The sequence below is a fragment of the Thalassophryne amazonica genome, chromosome 10, assembly GCF_902500255.1.
Source record: "Thalassophryne amazonica chromosome 10, fThaAma1.1, whole genome shotgun sequence".
NCBI classification, from domain to species: Eukaryota; Metazoa; Chordata; class Actinopteri; order Batrachoidiformes; family Batrachoididae; genus Thalassophryne; species Thalassophryne amazonica.
In genome coordinates this window covers 96,252,621-96,269,083 of record NC_047112.1, presented here as the reverse complement: position 1 = coordinate 96,269,083, position 16,463 = coordinate 96,252,621, and the positions used below count along the sequence as shown (strand labels likewise).

The window sequence follows — 16,463 nt, the reverse complement described above, 5'->3', positions numbered from 1 at the left end:
AAGAGGTCACAATGAGACAACATCTCTTAATGTTACAATCAAAAGACATGATTTTTCTTCTTTTTGTTTTAAATGAGGACATGCGGCACATGTGACTCCAGGACATTTAAGCACACACACACATCTTCAACCGCTTTGTCCAATTAAGGGTCGCGGGGGCTCGAGCCTATCCCAGCAGTCCTAGAGCGCGAGGTGGGGTACACCCAGGACAGGACGCCAGTCTGTCACAGGGCCACAAACAGAAAAACAAACACAGTCACACCCACACGCACACCTACAGACAATTTAAAGATTCCAATCTACCTAACCTGCATGTCTTTGGATGTGGGAGTAAACTGGAGCACCTGGAGGAAACCCACGCAAACACCGGGAGAACATACAAACTCCACACAGAAAGGCCACAGGTGGGAACTGAACCCATGACCTTCTCGCTGTGAGACAACAGTGCTAACCACTAAGCCACCGTGCTGCCACATTTAAGCATCCGCAAAGAATAATATAAAATAAAGTTAACTACACTGGACACGTGGCGACACAGACACAATAGGGATTAACTGCATCAGTGGCTTTACAGTAAAGGGAGTGGCAGATACATGTGACATGTGACCCGACCTGTCTGAGGGTCCACTGAGAAATAGTCCTGGCCCTGAGTGACAGCATACACCAGTCTGGCACTGTTTCCATACGTCGGGTCATCAGCATCTCTGGCTGTTACCTGGATTATAGACGTGCCTACAACAAAGAGCAGCATAAAAAGTAAGAAAGTATGTCTGAGTTAAGAAAGAGTTCACATTGATTTAGGCAGTAACCTCAAAGATAGCTTTGATAACCACTAATCCACTAACTGCTAAAATATTTAGCTGAAGCTACCGATAATGACTAACTTTTATGACATGAGTTTCAATTTGGTTTGAATTTTTGGCTCTGAAAATGTGAAAAGCAGCCCTAAAGAGCTGAAATTTTAATATGCTGACATATAAACACAGAGCTTCCCAAAAAGGTTTAGTTTGTCAAGACCAGATGATAATCAAGACAAACATGAAGAAATAAATGGACAAATGAAATTAAACGGGAGTTTTCATTAAACATACAGTTTATTCACAATACAGAAAGTCTTAAATTAATAAAAAATATTAAACAAAATACACACGGAAAATAATTCTAAACTAATGAAAGGCATCAGAGGGCTGATTGTTCTGATTACAAAAACCTGTGGTGATACTTTATTAGAATCCTCCAACTTTTTGTTGAAAGGTAATGCAACTATGTTTGTTATTCTCTTGCTCCCAAATCGGACTCATTTATCAGAAGGGAACACGGTAACCTCAAAGAGAATGTTTCAAATCACTTAGATCTCACACTGTATCGCAGGATAAAATGAAAAACACAGTTTAATGAATGTTGATCAATATAAACTTCACATCATCTCTCTACTCATCTATTTTTCAGTGATATCGCAGAAAACATTTTTTTGCACTATGCTTTTGTTGACCGTGACCTTGGTCCCATCCTCTCCAAAAGTTAATCATCTCCAGATATCAGCCCAAGTTTTTTCTTGTTGTTGTAGTCATTAGCGGTAACTCTGAAAAAGTAATGCAGTTAGTGATTACTCCTCAAAAAAGTAACTGCTAATTACTCTATTTTAAAAGTAACCTAGAAGCACTCAGAGAGTGCAAACCTCTTCCAAGGCCATGGGGTCAATGACGCCATAACATCTACACGCCGTGGAATCATTGAATCTAAAAAAGTCTAACAATGACGTTTGCTCAGTAGTAAAAAAAGTTTCATCTGCTGTGACTGGATAGCATGTATCCTTAGCGCTTGGCATCACAGTTTATTGCAACTTGCACCTTTCCCAGAAGCTACTGTCATCTGAGCACTGATATTGATATTGCATGTGCTTATAGACAAAAACAAATAAGAGACAAAATTCAATTTATTATTCAACTAAACTGCAAATATATGAGTTTTTTAACATTTATGAAACACTTCTCTAAACAAGGCCATAGGGTCACTGACCCTAAAGAGATTCCCTCCTTGGCACAGTGATCTATTTTTTTTTTGTCTCTTTCTCTAAAATTGTATATAATAATCATTAGATTATTAATATATGAACAAAAATAAATTTAAGAAATATTACAATATGAAAACAAATGCACCCGAACGTGATGACAGCTGCCACTGCTTAATGCTAACTTTTAACATTGAAAATGCCGTAGACATGCTAACGCGTTAGCATCGTGATCTGGATCGTGATCCAGATCACCACTAAAATTTAATCACTTGTTCCTCTTGTCATTTCCAACCACTCCACAAAATTTCAAAAAAATAAATTAAAGAAATATTACAATTTGAAAACAAATGCACCCGAACGTGATGACAGCTGCAACTGCTTAATGCTAACTTTTAACATTGAAAATGCCGTAGACATGCTAATGCATTAGCATCGTGATCCGGATCGTGATCCAGATCACCACTAAAATTTAATCACTTGTTCCTCTTGTCATTTCCAACCACTCCACAAAATTTCATCAAAATCTGTTCAAAACGTTTTGAGTTATCCTGCTGACAGACAGACAAACAAACAAACACGACCGAAAACATAACCTCCTTGGCGGAGGTAATAAGTTAGATTACTACTTACTTTATTAATTACCTTCAGCAGCTGCTGACAACAAACCCCCTGCCACCTCAATATGAAAATGATAACCAGTTTTGCCAATACTCACTTTATTAGAAGTACATTTTTAACAGTAATGCAAAGTAAACAATGTATATCCTGACATTTTAAGTTGAACTTAAATACTATTTCCTGGAAAGTTTTTGTAAAACATGAAATAAAGTCAGTCTTTCTTGACCTCAGTGACCATAAATACTTTTTTATGAAAATAAAATAAAGACAGTCTGTCTTGACCTCATATTTAAATGTTGACAGCACTGTAACGGTAAAACTTACAATTTATCATCTACATTGTTTATAAATGTAACAGTTCAATTTTTTCTACCACTTTTCCAACATTTAAATTCTTTCTAAACATTTTAGTTGGTGAAATTATTATTATTATCATCATTATTATTATTATAAGTAATAGTAGTAGTAGTAGTAGTAGTAGTAGTATAAAAAAATTCTTCTAAAGTGGACCTTTATTCTAGGTGTATTGTGGGGAGCTGCCCCCCCGCCACCACATGTTCCCTTTCCATCTGGATTTGCCCCTGGCCCTGGTTGCCATCTGAACAGGAAGGATGGATAATGTGTATTTATGCAGAAAGCACAAACAGACTGACAGGTGAGAAAGTTTTATCTGCGTTTTTTACATTATGTTGTCCTCAGAAAGAGACTTTGGGTGCATTTGGGTAGAAAAAGAGACTTTGGGTGCATTTGGTTGGAAAAAGAGCATTAGTATTTGTTGTTAACGGTCTTAAGCTGTTTTTAGCGAGGACACTCACAGAGCGGCACAAAGTTTCAAAGAAAAAAAGCATAAAATGTCTTTGTAAAGGTCAGTGCAGGTGTGCTGCCATCACCAAGCTTTGAGAGATGACAACTGTTTCTTCAGCTCTGCCCACGGGCCAGTTTTAATGATATGATCGACCCACACTATCTCTGCGTTTGACCGGTCGGGCACCCCTGATTTACACAGTATAAAAATACAAAAATAATAGTAATAGCTACACCATGAAGTGATGGCACCATGCTAATTTACCATGTCTTGTAAATAGGTTCAGAGGTGTTATTACTTTCCAAATACAGCATTTTTAGTTTTAGAAGTGTTCATTTCTCGCTAGCTTTTACATAATACGAGGTCTGTGATAAAAAAAGCAGTCATTTTATTTTTTTCAAAAATAAATGGATTTGATTCATATGATTTTACGTCAGACAAGCTTGAACCCTCGTGCGCATGCGTGAGTTTAGTCATGCCTGTCGGTGACGTCATTCGCCTGTGGGCAGGCTTTGAATGAGGTGTGGACTCCCCCTCCTGTCGGAATCTCTTTGTCTGAGACGCTGCAGGGAGACGGCGCGCGCTGCTTTATCAAATTTTTTCAGGATCGGTGAGGGATATCCGTGTGGACACTATTCGAGAAATTCAGCTGGTTTTCGGTGTAAAGTTTAACGGCTGATGAGAGATTGTGGAGTTTCTTTCGCTTTAAGGAGAGCCCACAAAGCGGATCGGCGCGGTCGGAAGTGGCGTCCGTCTGGCTGTTTCGAGCTGAAAACATCCTAATTTAAAGCTCTGTTCACCCAGGACGTCGTCAGAGAACAGAGAAGTTTCAGAAGAGGCCGGCATGAGGAGTTTATGCGGACATTCCACTGTTAAAGGAGATTTTGTAATAAAAGAACGTGCGGACGAATTTGCCGAGTCGGGTCCGTGACGACGCTCCAAATCCGTTCGCGCCGCCACAGGAAAAACACCTCCGTGTTGAAAACCATTTGTAAAATTCAGGCGGCTTTTGATGGCTTTCAACAAGTGAGTATCTGAGAAATTGTTTAACAGCTGGGCATGTTCCAACTTGTCCGTTAAGGTTTCCAACGGAGGTGTTTTTCCTGTGGTGACCCCCCGCGGTCGGGTCCAGCCCGACATGCGAATCTGCCCGCACGTTCTTTCATTACAAAATCTCCTTTAACAGTGGAATGTCTGGATAAACTCCTGATCCCGAATTCTTCTGAAAGTTCTCTGTTATCTCACGACGTCTTGGGTGAACAGAGCCTGAAATTAGGAAGTTTTCAGCTTGAAACAGCGAGACGCCGCCGCCTCGGAGCGCAGATCGCCGTCAGGCGCCATGGGCCGTCCTTACGGCGACACTTACAGACCAAAATCTCTCATCAGCCGTTAAAATTTTCACCGAAAACCAGCTGAATTTATCGAATGGTGTCCACTCAGTTGTGCCTTACAGTTTTTGAAAAATTTTTTATCAAACAAAGCAGCAGTCTCTGAGCCATTCCTAAACAATGAAAAAATCGACGAGAGGGTGGGCGACTCCTCACTCAGACTGCCCACAGGTGAATGACGAAACCGACAGGCGTGAAAAAACTCTCGCATGCCCACGAGGGTTCAAGCATGTCTGATGTAATCACATGTGATTCAAATCCATATAGTTTTTGAAAAAAATAATAAGGTCCATTACATTTCTCACAGACCTCGTATACAACCCCAATTCCAATAAAGTTGGGACGTTGTGTAAAATGTAAATAAAAACAGAATACAGTGATTTGCAAATCCTCTTCAACCTATATCCAATTGAATACACCACAAAGAAGATATTTAATGTTCAAACTGATAAATTTTATTGTTTTAGTGCAAATATTTGCTCATTTTGAAATGGATGCCTGCAACACGTTTCAAAAAAGTTGGGACAGTGGTATGTTTACCACTGTGTTACATCACCTTTCCTTCTAACAACACTCAATAAGCGTTTGGGAACTGAGGACACTAATTGTTGAAGCTTTGTAGGTTGAATTCTTTCTCATTCTTGCTTGATGTATGACTTCAGTTGCTCAACAGTCCGGGGTCTCCGTTGTCGTATTTTGTGCTTCATAATGTGCCACACATTTTCATTGGGCGACAGGTCTGGACTGCAGGCAGGCCAGTCTAGTACCTGCACTCTTTTACTACAAAGCCACACTGTTGTAACATGTGCAGAATGTGGCTTGGCATTGTCTTGCTGAAATAAGCAGGGACATCCCTGAAAAATCGATGCTTGGATGGCAGCATGTGTTGCTCCAAAACCTGGATGTACCTTTCAGCATTGATGGTGCCATCACAGATGTGTAAGTTGCCCATGCCATGGGCACTAACACACCCCCATACCATCACAGATGCTGGCTTTTGAACTTTGCGCTGGTAACAATCTGCATGGTCTTGTTCCTCTTTTGTCCAGAGGACACGACGTCCATGATTTCCAAAAACAATTTGAAATGTAGACTCATCAGACCACAGCATACTTTTCCACTTTGCATCTGTCCATTTCAAATGAGCTCGGGCCCAGAGAAGGCAGCGGCATTTGTGAATGTTGTTGATGTATGGCTTTTGCTTTGCATGGTAGAGTTTCAACTTGCACTTGTAGATGTAGCGACGAACTGTGTTAACTGACAATGATTTTCTGAAGTGTTCCTGAGCCCATGCGGTAAGATCCTTTACACAATGATGTTGGTTTTTAATGCAGTGCCGCCTGTGGGATCGAAGATCATGGACATTCAATGTTGGTTTTCAGCCTTGCCGCTTATGTGTAGAAAGTTCTCCAGATTCTCTGAATCTTCTGATTATATTATGGACTGTAGATGATGGAATCCCTAAATTCCTTGCAATTGAACGTTGAGAAACATTGTTCTTAAACTGTTGGACTATTTTTTCATGCAGTTGTTCACAAAGTGGTGATCCTCGCCCCAGCTTGGCTTGTGAATGGCTGAGCCTTTTGGCGATGCTTCTTTTATACGCAATCATGACACTCACCCATTTCCAAACAGGTGTTCTTTGAGTATTCATCAACTTTCCCAGTCTTTTGTTGTCCCGTCCCAACTTTTTTGAAATGTGTTGCAGGCATCTATTTCAAAATGAGCAAATATTTGCACAAAAACAACAAAGTTCATCAGTTTGAACATTAAATATCCTGTCTTTGTGGTGTATTCAATTGAATATAGGTTGAACAGGATTTGCAAATCATTGTATTCTGTTTTTATTTACACTTTACGCAACGTCCCAACTTCACTGGAATTGGGGTTGTATGAGAAACATGTATATAAACACACAAAACAAAGCGGTTGTGCAGAGACCAGCGACTGACATCACGGTGCGGCTCAGTTCCCATATACCCCAGGATTCCTGCTTGTTCTCAGACTCCCAAGTCTGTCTGTGCAGTGCACACACGGACAGGGCTACAAGCGGGCCCTGTCTGGGCTCAGCAGGCCATCTAACCAGCGCAGAATTGTTCACTTGTTTATTGTAAATAAATCTCTTTTTGTCCACAACCAGTTCTGTTCCTTGCTCCCAGCATTTAAGTCCATCATTTGTAATGGTCTGGTCCCATCCGGACCCCTAACCATAACAATTTCAACACTCTGCAGTAATAGGACTGGACTTATGCTGAGCACAGACAGACGGTCAGACGGCCGAAAAGCCTTCGCAATACCCGATGGCCATATTTGATGGCCTTGGGTAAAAACGTGTAAGTCTGTAGTTTCCACACTGTCTTATTGATAAGACAACCATAGAACAGGTAGCTCAGTGGATTAAAGAGATTGGCTGCCAATATGTAGACCTTACTTTGATTCCTCATCAAAGTACCTGAGCCCTTGGACACAGTTCTTCATCTGTGTTGTCCCATTTGAAGATGCTAATTTGCTGCATGGCCTATATAGGACTTACTTCTTACTGACAAAATATGACTCAATATCTTCCAGTAATTATGATGTAAAATTGTCCTCGTTGAAATTCAAAACCTCAGAGTTTCCTGGAATGATTGTGATACTAAGAAATGTGACAGACAATGACGAGTGAAATATGTTCTCCATATTATGTGAATATCTTGAGTGGCTGGGGGGCATTTGGTGAGGTACAAATATGAGCAAATAATCATCATTCTATATTAAAGTGGAGAGCAAACAGTGCAGGCTATCAGTCATAAACTGAAGGTACTTACCAGCGTCGGCGACCAAATGGTCTCCCCTAAAAATTGGTCCCCTCCTGCCTTCACTGCGCATGCTTCAATTCGGAGCGTCAGCAACAATTCACGGATTATCGCCTCCTTTCTGCTTCAAACTGCACTCTAGTCATCATCTATCTCAGAGACAGATATCTGAAGCTTTTATACAACAATCATTTCCACAGAAATTCAGCATTATTTCATAATAAAAGACGGGAGAGCGATTAGAGCGATCAGAACAATCAGAGTGATCAGAGCACCACAGCAGCGCGTCTGAGTCTGACTCTCAGTCTGACTCTCAACACCCAAAGCGATCAAAAGGAATAATGTGATTATTAACCATCAGATGACAAAGTAAAACGTCTTAAAAAGTCAGTTTTAAGCAGAAATGAGGCAGTTATAAGCAGAGACAAGGTGATAATCAGTGGATTGCTGCTGACGATACAAAATGATGCGCAGTGAAGGCAGGGGCGACCGATTTTTAGGAGGGACCATTCGGTCAGTGAAACCAGTACATCCAACTCTTGTGTTGTTTCACGTACACCTTCATGTGTTATTCCATAAGTTTTCATTAATACGACGCATTGCTGACTTTAAATATTAAATATATCACAAAGTTGAATTAAATCATCATCAGGAAACGGCAGGATTGTAGGATAGTGTGGTGAGTCACCTTTTAGCAGGCTTATCATACAAGAACACTAATGAGGGAAGCCACAAAAACATCCACATCAGTTTCAATCTTCACTGGTTGTGTCTGGTCAAGTAAGAAGAAAAAAGTTGTTATATGTGTTTAATCACAGCCACTGTAGATTGTAACACCTTCAGAGTTGCTGTTGTTCTCTTGGTGGCTTCCCTCGGTTGATTCCTGCAGACAGATTAAACAGACGAGGTCTGATTTACTAAGATTCCAGATAACGAGTGCTAAATTGTGTGGGCAATCCAAACTTTTGCACACTAGGGTGGAGACAGTTTTGCGTGTAATTTACTAAGTGTGCAGTTGATAGTGGGCAATAACGTGACACTCAAAGCAGGATGTAAATGAGGATTTTGCACAAGTGCAAAATGAAAATGAATCAGCCACTTGTAGGTGTGCACCATGTGCTTCATTATGCATAACCTCTGCAACATAACTGAGCACGTGCAGGCAGTGACAAAAAAAACATCACGTCATGAATGTTTCTTGAAGAATAAATACCTCTATGCATCGCACAAACACACGTAGGGGTCTGCATGGGACATGCACTGTGCACAAAGGACACATAACGCATGAACATGGTAATGTGCAGACTATTACAAAAAACAAACAGACAAATATATATCAGACGTTTAATTATTGCTCCATCCACAGTATTTAAACACACTGGTGAATAATTATGTTATGCAGATGGTAGTGGCTGAGTGGTTAGTGTACTTGGTTTCAGGGTGGAAGGTTCCTGGTTCAAACCCCACCCCTGCCACATTTCTCCATGTAATGTGGAGTTATGGCAGGAAGAGCATTCGGCGTAAAACTTGTGCCAATTCAACATGCAGATCCACTTCGGATTTGTAGTGGCATCTCCGAGTGCAAATAATGGAGCAGCCGAAGGGTGAATAACACTGGTCAACAGCAAAAAAGAAAAAAAAAGATTCTTGCATGGACTTTGAGAACTGATTTAGGGTAATTTTGGGATGCTGAATCCAAATCTGAGCTCAGATTTCCTCTATCATATCACGCACTTTTGCAATCCAATTTTCAAATTATTTTCATTTATATAGCGCCAAATCACAACAGAGTTGCCTTAAAGCGCTTCACACAGGTAAGGTCTAACCTTACCAACCCCCAGAGCAACAGTGGTAAGGAAAAACTCCCTCTGAGGAAGAAACCTCAAGCAGACCAGACTCAAAGGGGTAACCCTCTGCTTGGGCCATGCTACACAACATAAATTACAGAACAATTCACGGACGAATATACAAGAAATGCTATTGGCGCACAAGACAGGAGGATCGCCAACACGAACACAACTCCCATCTCTGGATGGAGCTGCACCTTAAACAGAGAGAAAAAAACAGAATCAGGCATCAGAAAGACAAGAAATACTGTATAATTTGTCAGCATTAAACAACAAGAAAAACAGAGAAATACTAAGGTGATCGCTGGCTGCTAGCCCTAAATGTCACTAAAAGACCCAGAATTTAAGTAAAGTTGAGGCCGCGGCCCGCTCCAATTCCTAATAAATGAATTAAAAGAGTAAAAAGCGTAAAACAAAACTCTACCAGTATGCTAGCCATATGAAAGGGAAAATAAGTGCGTCTTAAGTCTGGACTTGAAAGTCTCCACAGAATCTGACTGTTTTATTGACGCAGGGAGATCATTCCACAGAACAGGGGCACGATAAGAGAAAGCTCTGTGACCCGCAGACTTCTTATTCACTTTAGGGACACAAAGTAGTCCTGCACCCTGAGAACGTAAAGCCCAGGCCGGTATGTAAGGTTTAATTAGGTCAGCTAGGTCCAGTCCATGAATAATTTTATAGGTTAGTAGCAGAACCTTAAAATCTGATGGTTTACAGGTACTGATGAGGCGTTTAGCTGACATCATTAAATACAATCCACAGGTTCCTTATTGATGGATTATGCAAAAGTTGCTCATTCACTCACAAGTTTGACGCCACTAATCATACACAAAAGCAGCTTCAAAAGCATAGTTTTTAAACCAGATTCGCTAAATGTGAACAAGAGCCACAATATCGTTCATGGTGCAGAAGAAGTGTGCATGACTGCAGCTTTTGGTTCAATGCTTGATACGAGAAATATGTTTTCATATCTCAAAAATGTGATATGATTGGCAAAAACTAAGACCAAATATGAATTCAGTGCCTCCAGATTACCCAAAAGCCGATGAAAAACTCCACGATTGACCGGTGTAATTACACGTATTCTACGTTCTGCTGGTTATTTTCTGGCCAATTTTCTGGCCAATTTTCTTAAATCCTCCAAACCGTGACTATCCAGGGTTGGGACCAGGAAGCAGAGTTGTAGTCTTACACACCTCTCTGCAGCTTCTCTCCCCCTGCCATCCCCTCATTACCCCATCCCCGTAGAGACGGTGCCTGCTCCCAGACTACCAATAACCAGCAAAAATCTATTTAAGCATAAAAATTCAAAAAGAAAAAATAATATAGCACCTTCAACTGCACCACAGACTAAAACAGTTAAATGTGGTCTATTAAACATTAGGTCTCTCTCTTCTAAGTCCCTGTTGGTAAATGATATAATAATTGATCAACATATTGATTTATTCTGCCTAACAGAAACCTGGTTACAGCAGGATGAATATGTTAGTTTAAATGAGTCAACACCCCCGAGTCACACTAACTGTCAGAATGCTCGTAGCACGGGCCGGGGTGGAGGATTAGCAGCAATCTTCCATTCCAGCTTATTAATTAATCCAAAACCCAGACAGAGCTTTAATTCATTTGAAGGCTTGTCTCTTAGTCTTGTCCATCCAAATTGGAAGTCCCAAAAACCAGTTTTATTTGTTATTATCTATCGTCCACCTGGTCGTTACTGTGAGTTTCTCTGTGAATTTTCAGACCTTTTGTCTGACTTAGTGCTTAGCTCAGATAAGATAATTATAGTGGGCGATTTTAACATCCACACAGATGCTGAGAATGACAGCCTCAACACTGCATTTAATCTATTATTAGACTCTATTGGCTTTGCTCAAAAAGTAAATGAGTCCACCCACCACTTTAATCATATCTTAGATCTTGTTCTGACTTATGGTATGGAAATAGAAGACTTAACAGTATTCCCTGAAAACTCCCTTCTGTCTGATCATTTCTTAATAACATTTACATTTACTCTGATGGACTACCCAGCAGTGGGGAATAAGTTTCATTACACTAGAAGTCTTTCAGAAAGCGCTGTAACTAGGTTTAAGGATATGATTCCTTCTTTATGTTCTCTAATGCCATATACCAACACAGTGCAGAGTAGCTACCTAAACTCTGTAAGGGAGATAGAGTATCTCGTCAATAGTTTTACATCCTCATTGAAGACAACTTTGGATGCTGTAGCTCCTCTGAAAAAGAGAGCTTTAAATCAGAAGTGTCTGACTCCGTGGTATAACTCACAAACTCGTAGCTTAAAGCAGATAACCCGTAAGTTGGAGAGGAAATGGCGTCTCACTAATTTAGAAGATCTTCACTTAGCCTGGAAAAAGAGTCTGTTGCTCTATAAAAAAGCCCTCCGTAAAGCTAGGACATCTTTCTACTCATCACTAATTGAAGAAAATAAGAACAACCCCAGGTTTCTTTTCAGCACTGTAGCCAGGCTGACAAAGAGTCAGAGCTCTATTGAGCTGAGTATTCCATTAACTTTAACTAGTAATGACTTCATGACTTTCTTTGCTAACAAAATTTTAACTATTAGAGAAAAAATTACTCATAACCATCCCAAAGACGTATCGTTATCTTTGGCTGCTTTCAGTGATGCCAGTATTTGGTTAGACTCTTTCTCTCCGATTGTTCTGTCTGAGTTATTCTCATTAGTTACTTCATCCAAACCATCAACATGTTTATTAGACCCCATTCCTACCAGGCTGCTCAAGGAAGCCCTACCATTATTTAATGCTTCGATCTTAAATATGATCAATCTATCTTTGTTAGTTGGCTATGTACCACAGGCTTTTAAGGTGGCAGTAATTAAACCATTACTTAAAAAGCCATCACTTGACCCAGCTATCTTAGCTAATTATAGGCCAATCTCCAACCTTCCTTTTCTCTCAAAAATTCTTGAAAGGGTAGTTGTAAAACAGCTAACTGATCATCTGCAGAGGAATGGTCTATTTGAAGAGTTTCAGTCAGGTTTTAGAATTCATCATAGTACAGAAACAGCATTAGTGAAGGTTACAAATGATCTTCTTATGGCCTCGGACAGTGGACTCATCTCTGTGCTTGTTCTGTTAGACCTCAGTGCTGCTTTTGATACTGTTGACCATAAAATTTTATTACAGAGATTAGAGCATGCCATAGGTATTAAAGGCACTGCGCTGCGGTGGTTTGAATCATATTTGTCTAATAGATTACAATTTGTTCATGTAAATGGGGAATCTTCTTCACAGACTAAAGTTAATTATGGAGTTCCACAAGGTTCTGTGCTAGGACCAATTTTATTTACTTTATACATGCTTCCCTTAGGCAGTATTATTAGACGGTATTGCTTAAATTTTCATTGTTACGCAGATGATACCCAGCTTTATCTATCCATGAAGCCAGAGGACACACACCAATTAGCTAAACTGCAGGATTGTCTTACAGACATAAAGACATGGATGACCTCTAATTTCCTGCTGTTAAACTCAGATAAAACTGAAGTTATTGTACTTGGCCCCACAAATCTTAGAAACATGGTGTCTAACCAGATCCTTACTCTGGATGGCATTACCCTGACCTCTAGTAATACTGTGAGAAATCTTGGAGTCATTTTTGATCAGGATATGTCATTCAAAGCGCATATTAAACAAATATGTAGGACTGCTTTTTTGCATTTACGCAATATCTCTAAAATCAGAAAGGTCTTGTCTCAGAGTGATGCTGAAAAACTAATTCATGCATTTATTTCCTCTAGGCTGGACTATTGTAATTCATTATTATCAGGTTGTCCTAAAAGTTCCCTAAAAAGCCTTCAGTTAATTCAAAATGCTGCAGCTAGAGTACTGACGGGGACTAGAAGGAGAGAGCATATCTCACCCATATTGGCCTCTCTTCATTGGCTTCCTGTTAATTCTAGAATAGAATTTAAAATTCTTCTTCTTACTTATAAGGTTTTGAATAATCAGGTCCCATCTTATCTTAGGGACCTCGTAGTACCATATCACCCCAATAGAGCGCTTCGCTCTCAGACTGCAGGCTTACTTGTAGTTCCTAGGGTTTGTAAGAGTAGAATGGGAGGCAGAGCCTTCAGCTTTCAGGCTCCTCTCCTGTGGAACCAGCTCCCAATTCAGATCAGGGAGACAGACACCCTCTCTACTTTTAAGATTAGGCTTAAAACTTTCCTTTTTGCTAAAGCTTATAGTTAGGGCTGGATCAGGTGACCCTGAACCATCCCTTAGTTATGCTGCTATAGACGTAGACTGCTGGGGGGTTCCCATGATGCACTGTTTCTTTCTCTTTTTGCTCTGTATGCACCACTCTGCATTTAATCATTAGTGATCGATCTCTGCTCCCCTCCACAGCATGTCTTTTTCTTGGTTCTCTCCCTCAGCCCCAACCAGTCCCAGCAGAAGACTGCCCCTCCCTGAGCCTGGTTCTGCTGGAGGTTTCTTCCTGTTAAAAGGGAGTTTTTCCTTCCCACTGTAGCCAAGTGCTTGCTCACAGGGGGTCGTTTTGACCGTTGGGGTTTTACATAATTATTGTATGGCCTTGCCTTACAATATAAAGCGCCTTGGGGCAACTGTTTGTTGTGATTTGGCGCTATATAAAAAAATTGATTGATTGATTGATTGATTAAACACACAGGCAGATAACTGTGCACACATACAGTACTTGTTGGCTGTGCAGTTTTACAGAACACATCACATCAGCCGCGATGGACCCACACAGACTCGCGAGACAAGACAGACGTGCACACAGACAGCTTTGTTTCAATACTGTGCATGGAGCAATAATTAATGTCTGAAATATGAGATTTTCTGTTTGTTTGTAGTAATAACCAGAGTATGAGCATGTTCTTGCGTGGTGCATCCTTTGCTCACAGCCATGATGTCCCACACAGACCCTGATATATGTCTTACGCATAGAGACAAATTCTCAAATTAAAGCACTGATTAAAAAAAAATCAAATCGACCCACATTTTACTGTAGTGTTTCCAATGCTATGGGCCACAATCCATGTCCATCTTTATTTAGTTTATTTAACCTTTATTTAACCAGGTTAGGCCCATTGAGATTGAGATCTCTTTTTCTAAGGGAGACCTGGACAATTAAGTTTCCATTTCACCTAACCTGCACTCTGCGTTGTGTTGTTATGACTCTGCTCATTCGTTCCCCTCGGGACGCAAACTCACAATCTCCGGCATGGGAGTCAGACTCTCTAACCAGAAGGCTAAAACCCAGGGCTCTGGCCTTGTGACCAGAGAATCCTTTTGAGCTGTTGGGAGTGAGGTTTACTAACTACATCTGCACAGCAACATCTGCTGGCCTCCGTTACACTCACCCCCCTAAACTCACTCCCATCCGGGTCACAGCACCACTGTACTGGCTGCACTCTGTGTTGTGTTGTTATGACTCTGCTCATTCGTTCCCCTCGGGACGCAAACTCACAATCTCCGGCATGGGAGTCAGACTCTCTAACCAGAAGGCTAAAACCCAGGGCTCTGGCCTTGTGACCAGAGAATCCTTTTGAGCTGTTGGGAGTGAGGTTTACTAACTACATCTGCACAGCAACATCTGCTGGCCTCCGTTACACTCACCCCCCTAAACTCACTCCCATCCGGGTCACAGCACCACTGTACTGGCTGCACTCTGTGTTGTGTTGTTATGACTCCGCCCATTCACTCCCCTCGGGACATGAACTCATGATCCTTGGCATGGACGTCGGACTCTCTAACCAGAAGGCTAAAACCCAGGGCTCTGGCCTTGTGACCAGAGAATCCTTTTGAGCTGTTGGGAGTGACATTTACTAACCTGCTGGCCTCCATTACACTCACCCCCCTAAACTCACTCCCATCCAGGTCACGGCACCACTGTACTGGCTGCACTCTATGTTGTGTTGTTATGACTCTGCATATTCTCTCCCCTCGGGACACGAACTCATGATCCTCGGCATGGGAATTGGACTCTCTAACCAGAAGGCTAAAACCCAGGGCTCTGGCCTTGTGACCAGAGAATCCTTTTGAGCTGTTGGGAGTGAGGTTTACTAACTACATCTGCACAACACCTGCTGGCCTCCATTACACTCACTCCCCTAAACTCACTCCCATCTGGGTCACAGCACCACTGTACTGGCTGCACTCTGTGTTGTGTTGTTATGACTCCGCCCATTCGCTCCCCTCGAGACACGAACTCATGATCCTCGGCATGGAAGTCGGACTCTCTAACCAGAAGGCTAAAACCCAGGGCTCTGGTCTTGTGACCAGAGAATCCTTTTGAGCTGTTGGGAGTGAGGTTTACTAACTACATCTGCACAGCGACACCTGCTGGCCTCCATGACACATATCTTTAAGTGTTGGAGGAAGCCCACGCAAACACAGGGAGAACATGAGAACGCCACACAGAAAGGCCACAGGTGGGAATCGAACCCATGACCTTCTTGCTGTACGGAAACAGTGCTAACCACTAAGCCACCGTGCTGCCAAAACTGAGATTGCAACAAGGATGGAATTTGAACCCACGCATGCAGAGTGCAATGGATTAGCAGTCCATCTCCTTAACCACTCAGCCACCTTTCTTGTGTCTCGCCTGCTTCATGTAACATAAAATGTGTTGCAAAACGCATGTTTATTTGCTCATGTCAATTTGCATATTTTTTGAAGTGTAGCAGTCCTTGTTGTCCTTGTAAGTCCATGTTGTTGTTGGGCAGCAATCCATATCCATCTGACAATTTCTTTTGTCCAAACTGCATCACACACTGTCCAATATGTTGCCCAACGCACATATGCTTGTCCATCTTGCTTATTTTTAGAATGTAAAGTCATTATATTAAGTAACAGCACAGGCTGTGGTGTGCACTAGACTTGAGTTCTTGTCCACTGTTAAACTCACCCCGGGGAACAGTTCCACATGCAGAAAGAAGTCTGCTGTGACTTCCTCTTCAAGAGCCATTTTTGACAGGTGTGACTTATA

The 16,463-nt window shown here is 41.4% G+C and overlaps 1 protein-coding gene across 2 annotated transcripts in view; it reads right to left on the bottom strand.

Annotated features, from left to right (window-relative positions):
- The window catches only part of LOC117519239 (cadherin-24-like), a 178,740-nt gene that overhangs the window by 54,798 nt on the left and 107,479 nt on the right, over nucleotides 1-16,463 (bottom strand). For both annotated transcript variants that reach the window (XM_034180557.1, XM_034180558.1), the window contains exon 4: nucleotides 613-732. In XM_034180557.1, coding sequence (XP_034036448.1) covers nucleotides 613-732 — 120 coding nt within the window. The remainder of the gene's footprint in view (nucleotides 1-612; nucleotides 733-16,463) is intronic.